The sequence below is a fragment of the Rhipicephalus sanguineus genome, chromosome 3 (genome assembly GCF_013339695.2).
Source record: "Rhipicephalus sanguineus isolate Rsan-2018 chromosome 3, BIME_Rsan_1.4, whole genome shotgun sequence".
Classification (NCBI taxonomy): Eukaryota; Metazoa; Arthropoda; class Arachnida; order Ixodida; family Ixodidae; genus Rhipicephalus; species Rhipicephalus sanguineus.
This window is the reverse complement of record NC_051178.1, coordinates 68,267,433-68,291,873: the sequence shown is the minus strand read 5'-3', so window position 1 is coordinate 68,291,873 and position 24,441 is coordinate 68,267,433. Positions and strand designations below refer to the sequence as shown.

Here is a 24,441-nt window from a genome sequence, read left to right as displayed (position 1 = left end):
ACACGGCGGGGAGTGCCTCCTGGTTATGATCTTTAGAGTGGACACTCAAACAGGCTGCGCGTGGACACCACCACCCAAGGATTGAAAGGGAACGTGCTGTCTTGTGTAGGTCTTCGTGCTACTCTGTCCGCGCTTAATAAACTACGCTATGAGGATAACCCTCCAGTCTTAAGTTATGACCAACTTATACAGAATGCCGACACCGTACTGACTGCCACGTATGTGCTTGTATAATTGGAGATGACAAAAAAACCTGTGATTTAGAGAATAAAGAGTAAGCAGTCCTGGTATGACTTTTTGAGTGTATTTTATTACGCAGAACATCAGAAAACGTTCATGAAGTTGCACAAACATTGTTGCTTGCAGCAGAGTCAGTACGCTGATACGGTCAAAACAACACGCGTTTTTTTAGGAGTCTTAGCGTGCAACTGACCCTTCGCAGAAGGATAACAGGCGCTGAAAGCATGTTTCGACGAAGTATTGAGATGGCTGTGGGATATTTTTACTCCATACAAGTACGGGGCGTACGTACTTTCATTCGCGTGGCAAAACACAACGTTGAAGTAACGCATTTCGTACACCAACAATGAGTTGGAATGAAAGTAGAGGTGTTGCTCTTATGGTCCGCCGAAACAACCGAGGGGGGGGGGGGGGGCTCTTCGGATCCAAGAACCGGGATGTCCATAGATGTCACAACGCACTTGTCGTAAGGCTTGTCCGGCTGCGCGTAAACACCGTGATGCAGTTCGTCCAAGCACGCGCACGCGCGTATACCATTGACATTTCACACATTCCGCGTTTTAGAGCATGGTCTGCTGATGGTTGGGCGAAGCACCCGGGCTTCTACCGTCAGGTGAGTGCCTTGGCATAAACTGAAAAGAAAAGGAAAAGCTGACTCGGAGCCGATTTTTGCATATAAACAAAGCAAGCAGTAATCCGAAAATGAAGTTATGTGGGTAGATTCCGAAGGTAGCAGCTCTAACATAACATAAGTGAAGGACCCTTCTCTAAAATATAGCCCTCTCGGTCAAAGCGGTACCGCAGTCTTCGGTATTTGCCGCAAATCCGATCTGCCTGTTCTTATCTAGCAACTACGTCGATCGTTAACGAAATGCGATTGTACACTTCCTGGAATGTGGATTTACCGCAAAGTTATGTCCTAGGTGAAGCTGTTTTATGGTTAGGAGTGAGTTAGATTTGGTAACACGACACATAATATGCATCAGCGTTATTGTCGCCGACAAATAATTATGATACAATGTGATTCTCACCAGAAGGGCAGCCCCAATGCCGAGAGGAACTTGTTGTAATCTTTGATTGATGTAACACGTGATCAGCTAGAGCATTGCTTGTTTTTAATACACACAATGAGTGTGCGGCTGCTGTCATCATCTTCCCTAAAGAAGTCATCATATTTATGACTGCACAAACGCCGACTGAAATCCCCGCTTTTTACTGAGAAGCTTTCTCTTCCTATCTCTCTCTCTCTCTCTGCCTCATTGATGGCTAACAGTTGACTCTGAGGTTTATACCAAAAGAGGATCTCAAAACAATCAGTGCGCAAGCAGTGACAGAGCACCTGAATATTTTGGACTTGTCAACAGAGTTACTTGTCCATGAGAAATAAATAACGGAGGCTGTCGCGCGATTTTAAGGCATGATGCAGCCATTACCTTTTATTTGCTGAATCATGTCATACCTTGTAAGCGATGCTGTGTTGTCTGAGTTTTCTTCGTAAGTCAATGGCAGGTAATAATCGCATGCTCGACACTTACGTCAATGCAAGAAATCATACATGTATGGAAACCATGCACATTCCGAAGTGATATAAACATTGAAAATATATGTCATGCAGGGAGCACACAAGAGATGCAAAAGCAAGATCAGATACGCAAATAGTGCTGTGACATACCTTGCGAAATAACTCGTATTCAAAAATAAAATAATCAACATTAATTAACATATTTCACCCTAAAAATAAAAGCTACAAGAAAAATGGCATAAGTGCATGAGATATCACGCCAACTAGATGGGTGACGTTAGGATGGGAATGATGAGCGGAATACGCAGTAAGCCTTCAGTAGACACGTCCAAAACAGATGGTAATTGCAGGTAACTCTGCAAGAAACTTATGGCGTAGTATAGGTGTGCATCATAGAATAAAGCATGGCTACACTACAAATCTCAATTAGGGTAATCCTGCACTGAAATTCTGGTCTCAATATTTAAGCATGTGTGTTTGCACGTACTGGCACATGTCCGTCTCTTGAAGAAAACAGCGACGCTGATAGCGTAAAATGTAACAATTATGGGAAGAAATTTCCTAGATTCCTTTCTCTTGCGTGCTTATGCTGTCACAAAAATGTCGGATGCCAACTGTTGAAACATGAGCTCTTGAAGCTGTGCGTTATTGAAATCTACCAGTAGAAAAGGAAGTGCATAAAAACTACTACTTCTAACGCTATGCTCTATATTATAAAGTAATATGACTTCATGTTGAGCGCTTGTTGCAAAAGAGAGTCGCCTCACATGAATGCGGAGGACCTGGCGCTGATGGCGGCGAAAGTTTGGAGCGCAAGCTGTGATAACGGCGCTGTAAGAAGAAGCATAACAATTAAAATGAAATTAAAGTAACGCATAACAGCACGTTCAGTATAGTAATTGTTTATGTGAACAGCTACTTAGTCATGCGACCTAAACGAACGAATAATAAATAGCCATTTTACGTGACCCTTACGATTCCTCTTCATGGGCGGTCGAAGAATCTATTTTAAATTTATCAATTACTTGATGGTCCAACATACTTACCTAATTTGGTCTCACTAAATATCGCCTGTTAAAAAATTTTGCTAACGGCCGGCAGGCGTTCAAACAGTCACATAATTAATGTTTAAACATTTTTTCGGGTTGCAGCACAAATGAGCGAGATATGAATTTCCCTGAAGTTTTTCTCTGCCTGCGTTTAGGTGAGCACAGGTAGCCCAAGTGATCTCACAGATTGAACAAAACTTGACTCTTTGACGACTTCTTCGTAAAATCATCCAAAAAGACGCATATGATAAGATGACGCCACAACAATGAGGTCTTGCATGACCTATACAATGCAACGGTACTGCAGTGTTTACATATTCGGTATAGAGCACTGCACGGGCCGTGATTTTGGGCCCGGAACTCGTTCAAGTTTACCCGCCCGAGCCCGGCCCGGTGATTCAATACGCGGCCCGAGCCCGGCCCGAACCCGAGAAAAAATTTCGCCTACCCGGTCCGGCCGGCCCGACGGCAGATCAGGCCCGACAGAGACCCGAGCCAATATTATAGGTGGTGTTGCCAGAACATAGAATCTACAGCAAAGTGTTTTAAGTAGCAAATATGTACGCATTGTTGGCGAATATTTCGCTAACTATTCTACTTTAACCTACGGTAATTTCGTGTAAAAAGGGGCTCACGGAGGAAAGAGTTGAGTGGACATACTGGGTACAATGAACGTCTGTTCGGCAATGGTATGCTATAACTTTTTTTCTTTTTTTGCTAATGCAATGGGGATCATCAAGAGCGTTTTGTAGCAGATATTGCAGCAAGGAAAGTGATTTGGAGCATGAGTTCAGTTTCGATAGGAAATGCAATAAAAACAGAGGAGACAGAGAACACAACGCTCTCATTGCGCTCTTCACTGAAACTTAAAACATGCTCTAACGACAAAGCCAATCGTGTGCCGTTCTGGATATGTAACACGTCTTCAGCATGATAGTACCTTGCCACAGCAAGACGGAGAAAGAAAGGCAAGTTTATTACCTTGCTGTATGTACACTAACCTAGATAAAAATTATAACGAACCGTGTGCACCACGTGTACTTTTAGAAATACGTATAGGCAACCGAAAGGACTAAAAATGTATTTCTGGTAGCATTCTTTTCATATATCATATATGTCACCACGGCTACTATATACAGTCCATAAGTCTTTTGTGGCATATTTTATAGTTTATTTCTTCACGTGTTATTGTGCAAAAATTAAAATTATCTAGAGATTCCGGCTTTAAGCACGCCATACACCGTTGTATTACATATCCTGCCACGCTAAAGTTTCTCGCACTGCCGCGCTAGCCGCAGGGGTGCACATCTGCCTTGCGAAATGTGAAGGCGTCGGCAGTCGTTGTTCTTAACTTCCACCAATGGAGCAAATTCAGGATGTTTTTGTGGACCTCTGCAGAATGAATGTAGCTGTGCAGCTTATTTCATTTCTATCGTTCCCGAACGTCGTGACACTCTTCAGTATCACCTATAAAACTCCTTTTTGAGGGCTTCTGCTTGCAGTTTTCAGCAGCGTATGGTATGCACGGCTTGCACCGCGCTCTTTTTTTCTTCCGTATCATAATGCTTTATGCCTTCCTAACGATGTTGTACTGGTAGAAGGTGACCACTGCACTACGCGGGTAGGACTGGCAGGAGGTGGACGAAGCGATTTCGATTTATTTTTGGTGTTCGTTATAGTTTGGTAATAAAGGCGCGAATAAGCTTGTCGACGCTTATTCATTGAATGCCTATGGTTCGAGGTAAAGGGACATCACACGGCACGGAATTCGTAATTCTCTTTTTTCAAGCCTGATATTTCGTCAAGCGAATATATTTTGCCTCACGCCTTATGCTGTTTGAAGCTATGCTATTCCTGCAGATTCCAACGGTGTTGTGGCAGTGTCATGTAGCTCTCACACTATACCTAACCGTGAAGCAAAACTCTTATATTTCAAAATCGGCGTCCTGATTTTAGTCATGTTGAACACAGGTATCGATATGTTGGAATCTTGCCGCCAACCACCCTTAATACCTAACCGTGAAGCAAATCTATATTTCAAAATCGGCGTCCTGATTTTAGTCATGTTGAAGATAGGTATCGATATGTTGGAACCTTGCCGCCAAATACCCTTCAGAAACGACCCATATGTGACATATGGGAAAGCTATTCTTTTAAATGGCAACGTTAGCTGACATTTGGTACGACCTAGCCCACCCCTCCCCCCCTCGCGCTTTAGGCTGCGTTACTGTCCTGGCCCTTACGGGAGTAAATTTTGGTGAATGCGGCCCGTTAGCTGAGATGGGTTTGAGACCCCTGATATAGCGGGAAGAGGCGAAAGTACAAATGTTAACAAATTGGGCGCACCAAGCAGGCTGTGCACGTCCATCTCGCTTCACATGACCACTGGGGGCCATGACGAAGCCACGGAAAAAGAATGTCCCTGTATAGGAATTCTATGTAACGAGACTCCGTGCAGTCCTTTCGTTTTAGTGGAGGGCTGGAAACTTCAAAAACGTTTCCTCGCTTTGGAGCTCAATGATCGGTCTTGCGATAAGTTACAGGTATATATTTATTATATTACATTTATTACTGCGATTACAGAATAACATTTGGGATATAAAATCATAACGAATGCAAATAAAGCACAGAATAACGACATTTTAACTATATAAGCGCCTGGTATATCTACATTTAGCTCGCCCGTTTAACAATAATCAAGTAGCCGCCCATATGCAAAGCGCAAAAAAAAGTTCAGCACTTGTCTCTAATAAAATTTCTCTAAATAGCTTGCCCCACATAAAAAAAGCGTTTTTTTTTTCGAGAGAAAATGTGAAACATATATGTATGTATACACAAGGTATGTGGAACAAACATGAAGGGGCAATAGAAAGAAAAACAATTTCTCTATTATCAGTAAATTACTCTTTAGCAATTCCTAAAATCACCACGCTCGCCGGGAAAAGACTCTTGGTAAGTCGGAAAACGCGCAAAAAGGTAAATGCGGGTGGCGACGCCCCTTTAAGTTCGCGCAGCAGACACCGCGACATCTTCGATTCTGACGGCGTCTAATGGGGCCTACGTAGTTCCTAATCACTAAAAATGAAGTACATTGACCTCTGAGGGGGCCATAGACTTAGCATACCAAGTTTCAGGAAATTTTATAGAGCCAATGTCCCCAAATACCACAAGTACAGTTTGAAATCCGTGGCGTCCCGCTCCGAGATTTTGGCGCGAAATTTAAAAAATGGAATTCTGACCTTGATTTTCTCGTCTGATAATAAACGTATGATCGTGAAATGAATGACATTCGAGTTCTTAGACTTCACTTTATCAGTCTAAACCGCTTCAGTGCTTCATTATAGTGTCCATTTAAGAACCCAGCAAATTCCAAGCCCGGCCCGACCCGAGCCCGCCATCTCAAACCCGGGCCCGGCCCTAAGCCCGGAGCTTCAAGCCCGAGCCCGGCCCGGGCCCGCCGTGAGAACTACTTTACCCGGCCCGGCCCGGCCCACGGGCCGGGCCGGGCCCGGGTTTTCGGGTAGGCCTGAGCCCGTGCAGTGCTCTAATTCGGTATGCATTTTCGACGAAGTCATATTAATAATAATTGCTGCGGTTTTGCGCCCCAAAACCACGTTATGATTATGATGAACGTCGCAGTGGAGGGCGCAGGAAATTTTGACCATTTGGTGTTCACTTAAATATAAGCGCACGGGCCCCTACTATTCCGCCTCCATCGAAATGCGGCCGCCACCTCCAGGATTCGAACCCGCGACCTTCGGGTCAGCAGTCGAGCACCGTAGCCACTAGACCACGGTGGCGGGTGTGTACAAGGTCGGACGTACAGACTGGGCCAAACTCCCGTGACGCGAAAGCAGCGGGGGAAGATTTAAAAAAGTAAAACCCTCAATTGAATCAACATGCACACACTGCAAACACGCCACGAAAAATGATAGTGAGAGGACAGTACCTGTCCACATAAAGGCAACATATAGTCCCAAACAACTCGCTTTACAACATACTGAATATGCTGCTTACGAGAAGTAGGCAATATTTAGGCACAATGCAGGACACCGAGCGCAAATGTCATGCGTTCATTAAAAAAAAACAGCGGCAACAGCTCACGAACAGCGATTCATCGATGGCAAAGTTGCATGCGGAGATCATGGCAGAAATCAAGGCAATGACGTCGAACTTATGATGCTCTGTTATGTGACTTACGCTTATACTCGTGTTCGCGTAAGACATCCTTCGGCCCTCGTATGAAAACCACGGTGTCTGTGACAGGGTCTTCCGAAGGACGCCAAGAACCTGTTTGGGAACAACACAAACACTCTGGGTTACGGTGACTAATACATCACTCTGTCCTAACACTAGGAAATTGCTGCTGTAATTTCTCCTAGAGCTGGTAGTTATGCAAGGTATCTCTGTAGATAAAAGGAAAGAGACGGAACGCCTTTAATTTGCGTCGAAGTCGCGCCTAACAAAAGACATACAGAACAAACAGGCAGTGCATTGGGCCCTGGGCTATTACACCACCGACAAAATGAAAATTAGGTAAAGTCAACGACTATGAGCTATTGATGAGCAAATGTTAGGCGCTGTGGCACTAAATTCTTATAAATTCAATAAATTACTAAAGCACTAAATTCACTAAAGCACTAAATTTTTAAAAATTCACTAAAATTCATATTGCGTTACTGCTTGCTGTGTCTAAGAAAAAGCCACATGCTACGCCGAATGCAGCACGTTCATTCAATCTAGGATTCGACGTAGAAAGCAATTGTATAAAGAAATCGAAAGAACCAAGATATTATAGTGAGATAGTTGAATGGTAAAATATCATGAGCAGCCTAAAATTGCTATCGTTTCGGCACCACATGGCAACAACGCATCTCGCAATCCCTTTGTTGGTTATTAGACTAACAGTACGCCTATACAACATGTGCTAGAGTGCTAAAACTTGCAGAAGGGTGTCTTGAAAGGCAAGTTCGTTCCCATTTTTGCAGTGTTTTCAACGCTGTTTATAGTTTATTCCTAATCATTGTGGTAAGCGTACATCGCGCCGGTTAAACATTTGTGCAGATAAGACAGGGATGTGACGATTGTGAGGACTGAACTGTTTGCCCCCATGGCGCTGCCATGGTTACAGTTTTCTTTCGCGTTGGTTAAGAGTCCAATTCGGAATGTTCGTGCCTTTTGCGCTTTAATGAAGTCATAAATGCACCAACTATCCCTGCAACAAGTTGTGCTGCACTTACAGAAACGGTCGTGTTCAGGAAAATATGAGATTTAAATGTCATCAGAAGGAATGCGCTGTTGGGAAAAACAATTACATGCTTTCGAAGTTCCCAGAAAGCAAAGCACCCATCATCATCATCAGCCTGACTACGCCCACTGCAGGGTAAAGACTCTCCCCCATGCTCCGCCAATCAACCAGGTCCTGTGTTTGCAGCGGCTACGTTATACCTGTAAACTTAATATCATCTGTCAACCTAACCTTCTGGCCCCCTTTCGCGCGTTTGCCTTCTGTTGGGATCCAGTTAGTTACTCTTAATGACCAGCGGTTATCTTGCTTACGCGCTATATGTTCTCCCCATGTCCATTTGTTCTTAATTTGAAATAAGATGTCCTTAACACCACTCTGTTCGCTGACCCACTCTGCTCTCTTCTTGTCCCTTAAGGTTAGACCTACCATTTTCCTTTCCATTGCTCGCTGCGTGGTCCTCAGTTTAAGTTGAACCCTCTTTATAAGCCCCTAGGTTTCTGCTCCGTAGGTATGTACCGGTAAGATGTAGCTGTTATATACCTTCCTCTTGAGTGATAGTGATAAACTACCATTGATGATTTGAGAATGCTTGCCGAATCTGCTCCATCCCATTCTTATTATTCTGGTTACTTCAGTGTCATGGTGCGACTCCGCGGTCACTACCTCTCCTAAGTAGACGTATTCCTTTACAAATAGGAGTGCCTCGCTACCTATCGCAAAGCGCTGTTCGCTTCCGAGACTGTTGCTCATTACTTTAGTTTTCTGCGTATTAATTCTCAGACCTACCATTCTGCTTTCCTTGTCCAATTCAGTAATCATGAGTTGCAGTTCGTCCCCTGAGTTACTCATTATTGCAATGTCGTCAGCGAATCACAGGTTATTTAGATACTCTCCACTAACTCATATCCCTAATTCTTCCCAATCTAGGGCCCTGGAAACCTCCTGTAAACACGCGGTGAACAGCATTAAGGAGATCGTGTCTCCCTGCCTTACACCCTTCTTTATTGGAATTTTGTCGCTTTCTTTATGCAGGATTATGGTGGCTGTGGAGCCGCTGTAGATTTCTTCCAGCGTGTTTATGTATATTTCATTGACGCCCTTATTCCACAGTGCCTGCATTACTGCTGATATATCGACCGAATCAAATGCCTCCTCGTTATCTATGAAGGCTATAAATAAGGGTTGGTTACATTCCGCGCATTTATCTATCACCTGACTGAATGTGTGAATGTGGTCTATTGTCGAGTACCCTGCATAAAATCGTGCTTGGTCCTTTGGTTGACTGAATTGTAATATTGTCTTAATTCTATTAGTTACTATGTTTGGAAACAGCTTGTAGACAGCGTGGAGTAAGCTGATCGGCCTGTACTTATTCATGCCTTTGACCTCCCCTTTCTTATGGATTAAGATGACAGTAGCATTCTTCCAAGATTCTGGTACCCTCACCGTTAAGAGACATTTCGCATACAAGGTGGCCAGTTTTTCCAACATAATCTGTCCACCGCCCATCAACAGATATGAGGTTATCCTATCCTCAGCTGTTTTGCCTCTTTGCATTCCCTCTAAGGCTTTCTTTACCTGGCATGTCGTTAGTGGTGGGATGTCCCCTTCCTCTGGGCTACTGCTACTTCTTACGTTATCGTCCTGGTTGTACCGGCTACTGTACAGATCTCTGTAAACCTCCTCAGCTACTTAACTCTCTTATCTATATTGTTAGTGACTTTGCCATCCTTGTACTTCAGTGCGTACATCTCGTTTTTGCCTGTGCCCAGTTTTCTCCCCACCGCTTTGAGGCTGCGCTCGTTCTTTAGGACATGTTCAGTTCCCTCCATGTTATATCTTCGTATGTCGGCTACTTTACGCCTATTCATTAACTTCGAAAGCTCTGCCAGTTCTATATTGTCTGTGTGTTTGAGGCTTTTATGCTTTGACGTTTCTTAATGAGGTTTTTCGTCTCATGGCAGAGCTTGCCAGTGTCATGCCTAATGACTCTACCTTCGACTTCTATTGCACACTCCTTAAAGGCCAACTCCGGCGATTTTTCGGCCATGTCAAAGTAATGGTGCTTTTATATTCCTGAGACGCTCCTGTCACGGGTCCGATAGCAGAAACACTCGGCAAATTGGAGAATAATTTTAAATAAGCAAAAAAGCGCAACACCGAAACCGAAACCCAACCGAGCATACTATCTTCGCGTGACGTATAAGTGGTTACAAAACCGGAAATCATGCAAGGCATGCCGGTCCCGCCAGCGCGTAGTATGAAAGCTGCGAAAGCGGCGAAGAGCAGACGCTCATTTGAAAAGTGACTCCGTCGGAAATCTTGTGTGTGACTGACCGTGTCACGTGCACAAGCTGAGCTGTCGGAAAATGACAGCTGCGATTCCGACGCATTTGGAGCCCAACTGTAATGGCCATTCCTCTTCGATGAAGTGGAATTCACCTGTTTAGCTCTTTGCTTGCCTGGTTACACATTCCACCGCCAGATGGCACCACCTGTCCAGGGAGCTCAAGTTTATGGGGCCGTGATCGGGTAAAATACTATCGCTGAGAAGTTCGCGGACTAACTAAAGCTTCTCAATATTGCTATGGGAAGAGTGTATAAGTTTGGCAATAGCGGCGTTCGACATCGCGTTGGTACGGCCGAAGGAATGTAATATAAGCCAAGTATGAGCCACCTTTCGCACCATTAGGTTACGTTGTTTCGCACGATATAGGCCCGGTCACGGTGCACCCTGTATATGCTACGGGAAGTGTTTCCGTGGTGTTCACGCATGTGCATTCTTTAGCCGGTACGATATTACCGTACTTTCCGTGCGGTAAACCGGCATTGCTAGCTAAAACACTAATATAGAGACGCAGGGTAATCGTTAGGTGCAAGTGTTTCGTGACTGCCAACGGGGAATCGTGTGCAGCCCACAACGCGACACCACTTGCCACCCATCGCACGCATTACCACAGGGAACTGAAATTCACACGCCCAGCCAACGAAGCGCTCGCCAAACACTCGCGATTGTTGCCTTGCGGATAGCAGACGCTCTAGGGGCCCCTCGGTTCCGTCACTTCCGCTTAACAAAAATGACGTCACGCACCCAATGTTGCCAATCATTTTGGGAAGCGAGGTGGGGAGAGTCGGGGCAATCAATAAAATTCATTTGCAATGAATCTGCGTATGTCTCCAGCTTGTAATTTGGCATATATAACGGGAACGTGAAAAGGAACGTACCCAGCGAATTTTATTGAGATCCATGGACCTCGAAAAATCGCCGGAGTTGGCCTTTAATGATGCTCGTCAGGTTGTCATTCATTGCGTCATAAGATTGGTTTTCTCGGTTAAAGCCAAGTATCTGTTCTGAAGCAAGACCCTGAATTCCTTTACTTTCCCTCTCAAAGGTTGCTCGTTAATTGGCTTCTTGAGTATGAGTTTCTGCCATTCCATCCTCAAGTCTACGCGAATTGGACACCCTACTATTCTATGGTCACTGCATCGTATCTTCCCAACTACTTCCACATCCTAAACGATGCCCGGGTGCGCGCACAGTATGAAGTCTATTTCATTCTTAGTTTCGCCATTAGGGCTTCTCCACGTCCACTTAAGTTTCACTCGTTTGTGGTAGAGGTATTCAAGATTCTTTAATTATTACTTTCAGCCAACTCTACTAATACCTCCCATCTAGCATATCTACAACAGATGCCATATTCCCCCACTGCCTGGTCTTCAGCCTGCTTCTTGCCTAACTTAGCATTAAAGTCACGCACCAGTATAGTGTTGAACTTCAGAAGGACGTTTTGCTGGGCGAGTTGGTAATATAATATTATATAATATATAATAGTACAGTGTATTGTGTCTTTACCTTGTTCAGCGCTGATTCACGTCTTCATAGATTGCCCTGTTCATTGCTGATTCCACTCTGCTGATTCCCTAACCAGAGAAGGATTGGCCACCCTGGTGCAGCATTTGGCCACTACCTCCCACATGAACAAACCAATTAACCCTCTGCCCTCAGTGCCCAGCGGCTGCGAAGCAACTGACCACGGCGGCGGTCAGACCTGTAACGCAGCGGAGGGTGCTAAGAATGTCTGGGTCCGGACAAAGACAGGCCGCCATCGGAATCTGAACTTGGCAACGTTTAACGCAAGAAAGTTATCTAGTCAGGCGAATCTCGCAGCGCTATTCAAGGAACTAGAGGGTGTTAAAAGAGATGTAATAGGGCTCAGTGAAGTTAGGAGGCCAGATGAGCCCTATACACTACTAAAGAACGGGCACGTCCTATGCCATCGTGGCTTACTTGACGGCAGAGAGCTGGAGGTGGGATTCTTTATCTATAAAAATATAGCTGACAACATAGATGAATACTATAGCATTAGTGAGAGGGTGGCACGTATCTTAAGCTTAGTACGAGGTACAAGATGAAGGTGGGACAGGCCTAGGCGCCTACATCCAGCCATGATGACCATATAGTTTACCGCTTCTATGAAGACGTGGAATCAGCAATGAACAAGGTAAAGTTCTAACTAGGTAACAAGGTAAAATTCTAACTCTAAAGTTCCATAGTTCTAACTAAATCAACAAACCGAAGTCTAGACATAACAAATATTACGTGATTATACAAATAAGAATGACAGGAATAATTTTGGCGGAGAATCGATCAATGAGCTCAGAATAAATAAAGTCAATGCGGTTTCTTCATAGCGAAACCTTTAAAGCAAAGCTGTGCCTGCATTTATCGGTTAGACAAAAACAAGCAAATTGCTTTGCATAAAGTTTCTTGTGGGCGTTGCTACAATCAAGAAAAGCATCAATAACGCTATGACGCTTGAAAATTAATCACCACCTACCTCTCCATTGAAGAAGCAAAACAGAAGAGCAACGCAGAGGCCCTGCGTGGGAAAGACAACAATACATATGATCTGTCCGTCGTAGTCAGCCGATGTTGTTGCTTATTTAATGAAGCGGATAATTATGCACGGGAAACATGGGGCACTTTGTCGTAGTAATCATCAGTTAGAGGAAGAAAAGGGTAAATAAATATAAACGAGATTCAGGGGTGAGTCGGACCTTGCCCACAGTGACAGCGCGCAAGAAACGCAATCTCAAAGAAGAAATGCATCGGACAAGCGCTTGTCCGACGAATTTCTTACGAGTGTTTTGCCTCTTCATTGTATATGCTAGTATAAGAAATAACAAAACTAATGAGACGTTACACGACATCACTCTGATAGGAAGGGCTAATTGCCAAATATCCTTGCCCGCTAAAAGGCAGGAGTAAGAAAATTGGCCGCTTATCTGCGTGCTTCGCTGCAAATGTCGTCAAAAGACGATAGTCTTCTGCCGGCCGTACTGCATGAGTCCTCCTCCTCTAGGTTAAATCGCCGCATCTGGCTCATAATGTGGCATTTTCAGCGCAGCCTAAGAAACACTAGAGCCTTTAGAATAACGTATCTGCGTATTTTCTAGTAAAGGAACACACCACCTAATACTTACTCATTGACGTTCCGGCTCAGATATGCATAATATTTGCTTTTTGATCGACAATGTTCACAAGTATGAACGCCACAACCCGTTCAAGATGGCTGGGCTTTCAGCAAGTGGCTAAACTTTGGCCGGGTAGCTGAATCGTGTGACAGAAAGGTAGACAGACAGACAGAAAGACCAAAATTTCTGCATTGAAGCATTCCAAGAAAGACTGTCGTCTTTAAAATATTCCTGCCCGGTCTGTGGATCCCCGTAAGACATTGAAAAATCTTGGGCGCGACGTGCAGGGCCTTGGGTCATATGCGCGAACCAACAGGTACATATATAGTGTACTTATAGGCGTCGTTAAATCGCTGCTAATAAAAGCTACATAACTTAAAATCCCTGCGGTTGCGTTGTTGGCACAGATTATTCACGTATATTCGTGCGGTACAAGCTTTTCATCGCAGCAACACAGACTATTTACCTATAGTAAATTTCCCCAGTAAAATTTCACCAGTGAAATTTCACCAGTGAAAACTCGAACACAAAAATTTTGATTGTAATGCAACGGCGTGTGCGGTAAGTAGTTGAATACGTATTTTATGATAAAACACAAAGTTTGTAACTCAATTACCGTGCTTTGAAACTGAGCTCTGAAGGTGATATAAGAAGAACTCACTTGCAAGGATGTCACCAGCGCTGATATGATCTCGTAGGCAAGGAATATAGAACCCTTGTCTGGTCTGAAGGGTGTCACGACATAATGCAAGCCCAACAGTGGCAGCAATATTACTGTTGCCCGCACAGCTTTCCTGAACAAAAAAAAAAGAACGTGAACGAAAAGACATCCAATTAAGGAGAAAGCGAATTGTTCAGCAACAGTGTTCTATTAGCATTATTGTCCTAAGCCTTCATACTATTTCATTACGCCTCATTACTAAACTATATTGATGAAGTTGAGGCGTTTTCATCCGCGAGATACTGCCTTTTCCAGAGTTTAAAATTGCCACAGGTATCCACGTTTAATTCACTGCAAAAGCATGCAAGAGAAGCTTAAAAGCTCAAGTCACACACTCGTTGTTACGAACTTTCCAAATTGAACAAATAGAGGCATAGACCGACCCGCAACTGTGGTTTAGCGGTCATGTTGCGCGACTGCTGACCCGCAGGCGGCAGGATCCAATCCCGGCCGCAGCGGCCGCATTTTCGATGGAGGCGAAGATGCTTGACGTCCCTGTGCTCAGATTTAGGTGAACGTTAAATAACCCCAGGTGGTCGAAAGTTTCAGAGCTCTCCACTACGGGCGTCTCTCAAAATCATATCGTGGTTTCGGGACGTTAAAGCCCAACAAATATTGTTACTGTGGCATAGACCGTGTACGCCTGTCTTCCAAAGTTTTGTTTTCTCCGAGTGGTCACGTGTCCGGCTGGTCTAATGCTGATAGACCGAGATCATAACGAGGGTTCTCGCAGAGAAACACGTGACTGTTTTAACGCCGAAAAGTCAGACAATGGGACATTATCTATAAAAACGACCGAGTAGTACGCATATAATATCTGCATATTACAGAAAAGACGTCCCAAAGCATCACCACAGAGGACTCAAAGATAGAGCGTTGACGTGAATTACTAAATTTCGCCGATTATGGAGGCTCACCTTGTGCTCTCATTGTCAGGAGAGTTCACGGCTCGAAGTTTTGTGACCAGGACTCTCACTATATTCACGAGGAATGCGAAGCTCAACTGCAACACCAAACCAAAAGAATGAGAAAAATTATTGTTGTATCATCACAACGAATTAGGAACAGGAAATATATTTTGCGCTCGGACCTGGCTATTCACTGAAAGAAACGACTGCTTTGTGTCTTCCGCTTGCACTGTTGTATGAAAGCCTGCAATGCTAAACGTTGTCAATAATGAAATTACGATTACAGTTAAAACTCGATTTAACGAAAGTCCCGATCTAACGAAGATACTCCGATTACCCCTCAGATACCCATAGGGTCCAATGCTTTGACTTACTCCAAATACCGAAAGCAATTTTGTGATCTGTTCTGTGATCGATGAAATAGCATTATTCTGAAACAAAATCTGGGTGGCAAATCGCAATGAGCGAAACAAGCGGAGCAAAATTTACACTTAAAGATCCACGAGGTTATGTTGAAAACGCACATAAACTACGTTCAATGTTCTCGCTGTGGTAGTTTGCACTTGCTTCATGAAACTGGTTGCACACTTCTAGAATATGTGTGGGCGAATGGCGTAAAGTTAATTGTCGTCAGTGTTCCTAGAAATCAGCTTAAACGTGAGCCCGTGGATTCAGGGATTGTTAAAATATTACCAGTATTGAGATGCAAACGGGAACGCTGAGTATGTACGTGTACCAGACGTCGTGTTCCACCCAGCACCTGGAAGCAGTGGACACACAGTTGCAGTGAAATGGCGCTAAAAACATTGTCGTAAACGGTTACATAACATTAACGAACAAGTTGTCTTGGCACTGTGGGCATTCCCTCCCCCCTTTAATTTACGTATGCTTCACGATCGCAAGGGGAAGCATTCATTGTTACCGAAACACTCCGCATCGGCATGCCTGATATTTTTAATAAGTTTTTGGCACACGTACAAAGCACAAGAAGTGTAACTATGTGAGACATCCAAGCAATAATCCAAGACACAAGCTGACAGTAATAATGAATCAGTCAAGACAATTTCTGTAGAAAGAATAAAAACGTTGCTCTTACAGGAAGGAGACCGCTTTTGTGGTTTTAAAGTAGCGAAAGACACCATCGTTTTTGCTGAAGTGCAACTTTCCTAAAGTTGATTATTCTCAATTTAATTTTAGAACGCGAAACTATGTCTACAGCTGTTTGCGAGATTAAAGTCTATGAAAATTGTAAAATTTTCATAGACTAAGTTACACCTAGTTAGTCTATGTGTAAAATTTTCATAGACTATCAAACTCAGTTCACACCGCTGAATACTTTTCTTTTCAAAAAAGTCTGCATTTCATTAAAAATACCCATTCTTGCAAGAGCAATGCCCTTAACCACGAGCAATGCCTAGCGCATAAACCATACCACATAAACGGCTGGCTCGGCACCAGTCACGACAGAGAAAGAAAACATGCGAAAAGACAAACAAGTACTCACATTCTTGATGCTTCATTGTCTAGGCCTCTCGTTACTCCGTAACCAATGGCTGGAATCAAAGGAAACCCTGCGCATGCGAGCATGTTTGTCAGGATATTGTATATGCCAATTTATAGAAATTACTTTCTATTCTCAGAAATTTCTTTTCGCGCTCTGAAATACCCCACCTTTAAAAGACAAGAAAAGGGGGAGGAGATCGCTCCCTTATTCAAGCACTTCTCCCTCTTCCACCGTCTGCTTGGGCCAGGGGCGAAGTCTGAAATTTTTTTCGGGGACATTCAACCACCCTTTATGGATATTGGTGCGCGTGTTTGTATGTGCTCGTGTATATATACACATGCAAAATTGAAAAAGTTTGGGTGGTTTGGACCCCCAGCCCTGGTGTGCAAAAAATTTTTCGAGGGGGGGGGGGGGGGACGGGGTTCAACCGCTCTTTATCTATGCTAGTGCGTGTATACATATATAAATGCGAAATTGAAATATTCCGCAGGAGCTTAAATCCCCACCCCCTCTGGCGGTGCCAGTCGCTCGGATGCGCGCTGACTGATTCGCTCGTTTAACTTCCTTCTGTTCTCCTCCTGGCCGCTTAGTTTTTCCTCTGTCTCTAACTCAGACAACCCAGCCTTACTAAATGTTCAGCAGCAACACGTAACTAAGAAATTACGTTATCAGAATGCACGTACCCCATCCGATAAGCAAGAACCACTTGATGATGTTGTCCTCAGCAATGAATGCAAGAACCAGCAGCGTGTGCAAATACAGGCCCTCGCAGAACATCCAAAGGTAGTTACACAGTAGAAAATACTGGGTCACCACATGCAGGACCTGACACCAGTTCTGAAAGAGAACGTTTGGATGACTAAGTGACGCACAGCCTTAAGCAAAGCAATTCACGGTGCATTGCAACTGACATCTTGTTTTTTTTTCTCACCGGATTCTCCTCAATAACGTGTGGTTGTGCGATGACATTGATGTACCAGAGTATCCAGCACAGGTTGTTGATTATGAAGGACGTGAACAAGTTCTTGTGAATAGTAATCCGCCGGCAGCGTAGTGATCTGCGAAGGAAAACACGTAATTTTATATTTATTGGAGAAAGTGATTGTGTGGGCCAAATACACCATCCTGGAATACGATCATGAGAGCTAATGATATGTAAGATTTTGGTTACGCGATCTACTGCGCCTCAGAAGCCATGAATCGTTGAAGTTTACCCGCTAATATGCGCGATGCAAGCAAGCTGCGAGTTGGGTACCCATTCTTTATCCTACTTTAAAACGGCTGCCAATAAGCTAGGTAAGATTTCTGCCACTGTGCAGAGGAAGAATGAGCGAGTAAAAGACAAGAAGTGGACCGATATTTGTTTCGTAAAACACACCAACAAATTCACTGATTGCCTTACAAGTGTGGTGTATAAGGTCCCTTTCAGCTGCGGCCGCTTCTACGTAGAGCAGACGGGCCAATGCATTAACCAGAGATTGTTGGAACATAAGAGATCACTAACAGGAGGCTCACCTTCTAATCTATCTTTCCATTGTCGAGATTGTAAGTGCACGCCGAAATTCGATGAATGCGTAGTGTTGTACCGGCATAGAAATGAAGAAACGCGTCTGATGATTGAAGCATGGCATATCGATAATAGTGGTAGCGCATGCGTCAGCCAACCATCGATTAACTTGCACAAAGATGAAGTCAAATGCCTTAACAGTTATTTTCCACGTAGATCGCCACGCGTGCCGGATTGATAGGTTCGCCTGTTTCATAGGCATGCGCAGATAAGTTTTCGTGCCTTCTTTCTTTTCCGCCGTAGTGCGTCTCTTCAGTCGTTAGTCGGCGTTTGTGGTGTCCTGACTTCTTTCTTGCGTCCGTGTTTGCACGCCCTGTCTTTTTAGAATGAATACTTACCAACTAGCTGAGCTCCCTGTTATTTTAAAACTACATTTATGACACGATATATTACATAACTATTGAAAGTGATTAGTCTCCATTTCTGGAGACATGTGTAGTGAGAATTTTTGTAGGGCCTGATCACTCTCCACAGCCGGTAAATTGAACAATATTCTACGTTCAATAATGCCGGTAAAATAAATATATTTATAGACGGAAGGAGGCAATGTCTACCTCAGAGTGTTGTGACAAAAAGTGAGAAATTTGACAGCTTCAATATGTTCATACTCGCCTTACCTAAGTATAAAGCACCTAAGTATATACCCACGTATAAATTACGCATTAACCGCGACCCTATCGGCTCTGTCGATAAAAAACACCAAGCAAAATGCAATCGGCTCAGATTAGTTTACGTAGATCCTGCATTCTCGAATCCTATTGTAGTGGCTGCGTCCACTGATGTATTTTAACCAAAATAATTATAAGGCTACTCTTTTTAACTTCATCTTTCTTCTTAACAACTCAGTACGAGGAGATGCAGCCGTAATAATAAATAACACATCTTCCTACATCGGCTAATTTTCAAGGTCTCGGGTGGCGACGGCTATAATAATTACATGACCTGGCAAGGCCCGCCGTTTTGTGGTTAGTAAAAAAAACTCTACAGGGTCTCTTACGTATGCGCTTAAGACGACGAAAGACGAAAGCTATCTGGTGTAGCTATTTCACCACCATCATCATCGTTATCATCATCGGAGAGCGACAGGCACACTTTGATCGAGAATTGAGAAAGTTTATTTCCAACATAAAGTTGTGGCTCATGCTATGGTTGTTGTTGATGAAGGTATTATTCAATGAATTATAGTTCAGACCTTCGTAACGGGTTGGCTGCTTTCAAACGCCCATAAGATACCCATTTCAAACCGTGGGACACCTGGTACTATTTACGCTTCTGCGCACGCAATAGTACATCTCTTAACGGTACTGCTTGCCCAACATGACGACTGTATAGGGTCTTTTTCCAATGTGGTTTCAAGCACTGGCGTGGCTCAGTGGTAGAATAGTTGTTCGCGACTAAGAATGCCTTGATCCGATTCCCTCTCGCACGTTGATCTTTGTCTGATTTTTATTGTGTCGCTAGGCCGCATGAGTTTTCGTAAGCTGCGTTTTTCAAGGCCAACTTCTGATGTGGCAGTTAAGGCTTTTAGCCTCAATTAGTTTTTCTAGTACAGCTGCTGAAACGTTCATTCTAAGGCATTAAATACGGCACAAGCATATTATGTATGCCTAAAAAAGAGCAAAAGAACAGGACAATAAAAGAACAAAGAACAGGACAATAAAAGACGGGAGTCCCGTCTTTCTTGTCCTGTTCCTCTCTGCCTCCAAATTTTTGTTCGTCTGTATGCATGCGCTATAAAAAGCAACAGCTTACAGAGCGAACGCGATTTAATGTGCGCCTCGATGATTAGCGGTAGTGGAACCATACACCTAGTTTTTATACTTTTTAAAACCGATGTGACTGCAAGACATATTGATTATAACCGACTGAAGAATCGCTTACCTGAAGTAGCAAATATGAAGATTGATATGAGGAGAGCAACAAGAGATATGGAGTATCCCGTCACGTACAAGGAATTGACCAAGTTGCGGAACTGTAATGGGAGGGAAGAAAAGATATTTCAAAACGCAGCACCACACTAACGGAAAGGCAGCGAAATATTGCTGCGTGAAATATCTTGATATGCCCTTCTACATTCAATACATCTACTGAGACAAACTTCATACAAAATTATCAATTCGCTAATCGTTACTCAACGTAGCAATGTGTTTAAATGTGGATTGCAACAAAGAACAAGAAGAAAGAAAGCTTTTTTCTTCTGCCTCGAGAACAATGTGTTGCTTACTTTACCATTCAGATTCTCGGTTTTAGGATCGCAAATTTTCTGTTGCTATGTCGATACCTAAGTTTCATAGAAACCAACTGATCAAGGTGCACATGTGCAAAACACTGAACAGCAGCCTTCTGCAAAAATAGCTGACGCATAGTTGGTGACTCGCTATGTGTTTCTTAAGAAACAAAGTTCTTTCTGCGACAATTGTTAATCGAGCTTACAAAACGGCGTACACTGAACTATGTCTGGTATCTGCTACCTTGGTTTATTTCTAGCAAATGACCTCCTCAAATGAACACGGTAAAAAAAATTAAATGGACTATCTGCACATGTCGATACTACGCACTGCTAATTGCGTAAATACCGGGATAACGATCAAAGCTACGTGCTTACAAGAGAACTGAAAAACAAGGAAGCGCGTCAGAATGAATGGCCGCTGCATCGCTAAGCAGGAAATGCTGCATACTAAAACAGGATTGATTAAGCGATTATTGTGTCATCGCGGTTTGATCGATGAAAATCGCAGTGCCTGAGGAGCCGGCGAGTTCCTCAATGTAATAAGTAAGACTGATTTATAAAGGCAAGAGAGAACAGGCGTCGCCGTGCCGTTGCTTCTACGTGCTATTACTGCGCATCACCCTCTGGTCTGCTATAACTGGGGCTCCATGTTTTCGGATAAATCCGAAAAAAATCCGATGAAGACTCGCCGGTAAAATTTTTGACAATCCGATAAACTCCGATTTCAAATGTCAACATGACCCTGTTCCGTTCTTTACAGAAAGGGCATGTTCTAAGCAGTCATTGATACATCAGCCGGTTTGGCCGATATAAACGTTACCTCACGTCAACAGTATCTCGTAGAGAGCACCCATCGCACATTTAGCAAAAGGCTTGTCGCGCACGGAGCGAGAGACGTCAACGTATGCAGAGGCCCGCGAGCGCGAGTCATCTTGACATACGGTCCCCTGGCGGCACCTGGGCGCGCCAGGCGACATCGAAATGGACAACACAAGACACCAACGAAAAACATTCCGCACTGAGCCGGATCGCCCCGCCAGACTGCTTGGCAAAGCGGCGGTTGTGGCGCGGCGGTCGCCAGCACCCTCGCGGCTGTGAAGTTGGCTTTCCCTCAAATGCACGCTTCTGCGCATGTGAGCGCGCTTGGTGAATGGGGGCGCGAGCGGCGAGTTGTATCAAAGGCGCAACTCTGCTACCTAAAGGTAGCATATACAGTAACTCTAGGCACACCCTGCGTCAGACGCCCCCGTGTGGCAGGAGACGCAAAGGGGTCTCTCCACGCGCCGCAGTGTAAAAGAAAAATAAATATCTAAGAGCGTCTGATTCTCCATTGTCGACACTTGCAGCGCGTTGCTCAAGCACAAAGACGTAACAACTGTGACAGTTGTCAGTTGACGCTAGTCCTGTGTATACCTCTGCGTTCTTTTCGGGGGTCCTTCTTTGTGCTTCAGCGGCGCGCTGCAAGTATCGAGCTGCTTGTCTTTCTTCGTGTGACATTCCAATTTCTTGCTGTCGCATTCATTACTTCGCCCTTGCGGCGAAACTGTGACTTTTCTTTCTTATGAATTTTTGGCACGAATGAATTATAATTGGGAAATGCGAATGTTCCCCCCAATACAGTTTCAATTATTAGTGGAAGTACGTTCTGGTCGCCTGTCATGTTTCCGTTCTGTCACAAAATCTGAACTTTATGTTTTCGTGTTTTTTTGGACATCTGTCATTGTCATTCAGGCAGACATTACGTCAGACACATGAGGTTAGTTGTGTGACAGAAAGAATTTTTCGCTATGGTGGAGATTCACTAGCATCGAAATATAGTGACGCCGAAGCTACAAAAGGCACGCAACATAAGTGAAGTACACTTTAGAACAGCATAGGAATGAATGGGTCAAATAACAATAAATAAGCATAATTGATTAATGAATAGAGTTTTATTGCCATTAACCCACCACACAAACACGGCCTACAGGGCTGTTGAAGTACCACACTAACAAAAATGTGTCCTCATCTGAGATCCGTCAACGTAGCTCCGCAGCCCTGTATGCCGAGCTTTTGCATCTCGCACTCATAGTTGAGCAGCTGAAGCAGCAGGAAATCGAACACGCCATGCGGCTAAACGCCATTGAGAATTATACACTACGGGGATTCGGATAAGTTTTACTAAGTGTGCTTGAACATCGAGGAAAAACGGCATAAAAAGTATCAAGGCAGGCAATTGAACTGCACTCACTTGAAGGTCGTGGGTGTCTACGCACGCTGTGTAGTTTGACCAGATAATTCCTGTGATCGGATGACGGAACCATGAGGCATTGGCGGTGCATACTTTGTGCGCTTGCCTTAGTGAGAAAATTAAAAAAAACAAAAAACGAAAGAATAACAACAGTCAGACCAGAAATACTGGCAGTGCACAGGTTTTTCTTTTTTTTTAATTACAGCCAGCATAAATATGACGCTTTTCGTCTACAATCCTGCGAATTGGAACAGAACGTATGTACGCGCTGGTAGGAAAGCACTCAATAAAAGACCGACCGGAGAAATTCGGTTCTCAATTAAATGCCTGCACTGCAATATCAGGCGCGCAATATTCGTAGACATATCGAATAATACATAAAACGGTGTGATCTCGTCAGCAAGCGTGGAACAAAATCCAACGCAAAATATAATAAAAAGGAATCATAGTAATCTTCTGCTTTGATTTTGTTTTTCTTTGATTGGGGCATGCCAGTCATTATCTGCATTTCTTAGGCGAGTTTTCACATTCGTATACGAAAGCGAAGCGCGCAATTTTTACTAGTGTGCATGAAAATATTACAGCGCCGTATAACATTGACCTCGTTTTCTTGCGCGTGATAGGGTATCACGTGTGAGGGACGCTGATACGTGCATTTACTCACTCGATGAAATGAATCCAGCCACGAACTGCGGGCAAGGAGCGAACGCTGTCTGACCTCGGCAGTATCGTCCCCGCAGTCCAACGTCCCCACGTTTCGCGGACAAAAGAACCATTGACGCCTGCAGCCAATGAACCATATACCGAATGCTCCAGGGCATCCCGAACGCCGACACAAACATAAATGGTATGACGCACAAAGCTTTACCTTCATCTGGGAATGGCTGAGAAGTACGTGCTCCAGGCAATGCTTGAAGTAATGGATCTTCTGCTGCCACATCCAGTTTTCGCCTCGCGGAGAGCTCTGCTCCCAAGGGACGTACTCTCCAATTTCATCAGCGATGTTCCACAAAAGTTTCAGTTCGGGGTCCTAGAATGAAAAGACGGAAATAGGATGTGGGACCAACGGTCTCTTCTTGCCTATAATAACGGATGCTACAACTTGCGGTTGTCGTTTTTTGACGGCCTAAGAAGAAAGTAGTAAGCTGACGCATCGAGGGTTAATAAAGCTGCTGCGAGGGCTTGCTGATATGACCTCGCGGCGACCAGTTCTGAAGAAAACATGAGTGATCACACAAGCTACGTCCAGACATCAAAGTTTCTGTTGTTGTACCCTCTGCCACATGGTTCACACAGACATCAAAAGCCACTGTTTCTTTTGCTTCTTTTTTAGACCGCTGCTCTTACGCGCTGTTCCTCAGTCGAGTGGCGTCGCCATCACCGTCGCCGTCGGTGGCGTAACCAATAGACATGAAAAAAATAAATGAGAAAAAAAAATACCCAGGATCGCAGGAGTTCGAACCCGGCCTCTGCGTGGCAGTCGAATATTCTACCACAGAGATACACTGGGCTTGACACTCATTTACAAAAAGACCCTGTGCAGGCGTCAATCGGGCAAGTAATCGCGTTAACCAATGTAATATAGCGTGGCAGAAGAGTAAAAAAATTCGGATCCACGTCTGTGGGAATCTGCATCATGCGAAGCAGTCAGCGAGTAGTTCTATAGTTTCTATGCGACGATTTTATAAGTGTAGTAGTGTATGCCAAGCGTCTAGGAGGTGGAGTCGAGGTGTTTTTTTTTTTACAT

At 44.1% G+C, this 24,441-nt stretch overlaps 1 protein-coding gene across 3 annotated transcripts in view; it reads right to left on the bottom strand.

Moving 5' to 3' along the window:
* Positions 1–297: 297 nt before the first annotated feature.
* LOC119386711 (calcitonin gene-related peptide type 1 receptor) overlaps positions 298–24,441 on the bottom strand; it is a gene marked incomplete at its 5' end in the record, with an annotated part of 52,719 nt that continues 28,575 nt past the window's right edge. Inside the window, 10 exon segments of one of the 3 annotated variants that reach the window (XM_049413223.1) lie at positions 298–872; positions 2,530–2,593; positions 7,012–7,101; positions 12,898–12,939; positions 14,196–14,328; positions 15,173–15,258; positions 15,857–15,923; positions 16,668–16,734; positions 17,351–17,504; positions 17,599–17,725. In XM_049413223.1, the coding sequence (XP_049269180.1) occupies positions 850–872; positions 2,530–2,593; positions 7,012–7,101; positions 12,898–12,939; positions 14,196–14,328; positions 15,173–15,258; positions 15,857–15,923; positions 16,668–16,734; positions 17,351–17,504; positions 17,599–17,725 (853 nt within the window). In that variant the 3' untranslated portion in view covers positions 298–849. 3 annotated transcript variants of the gene reach the window in all.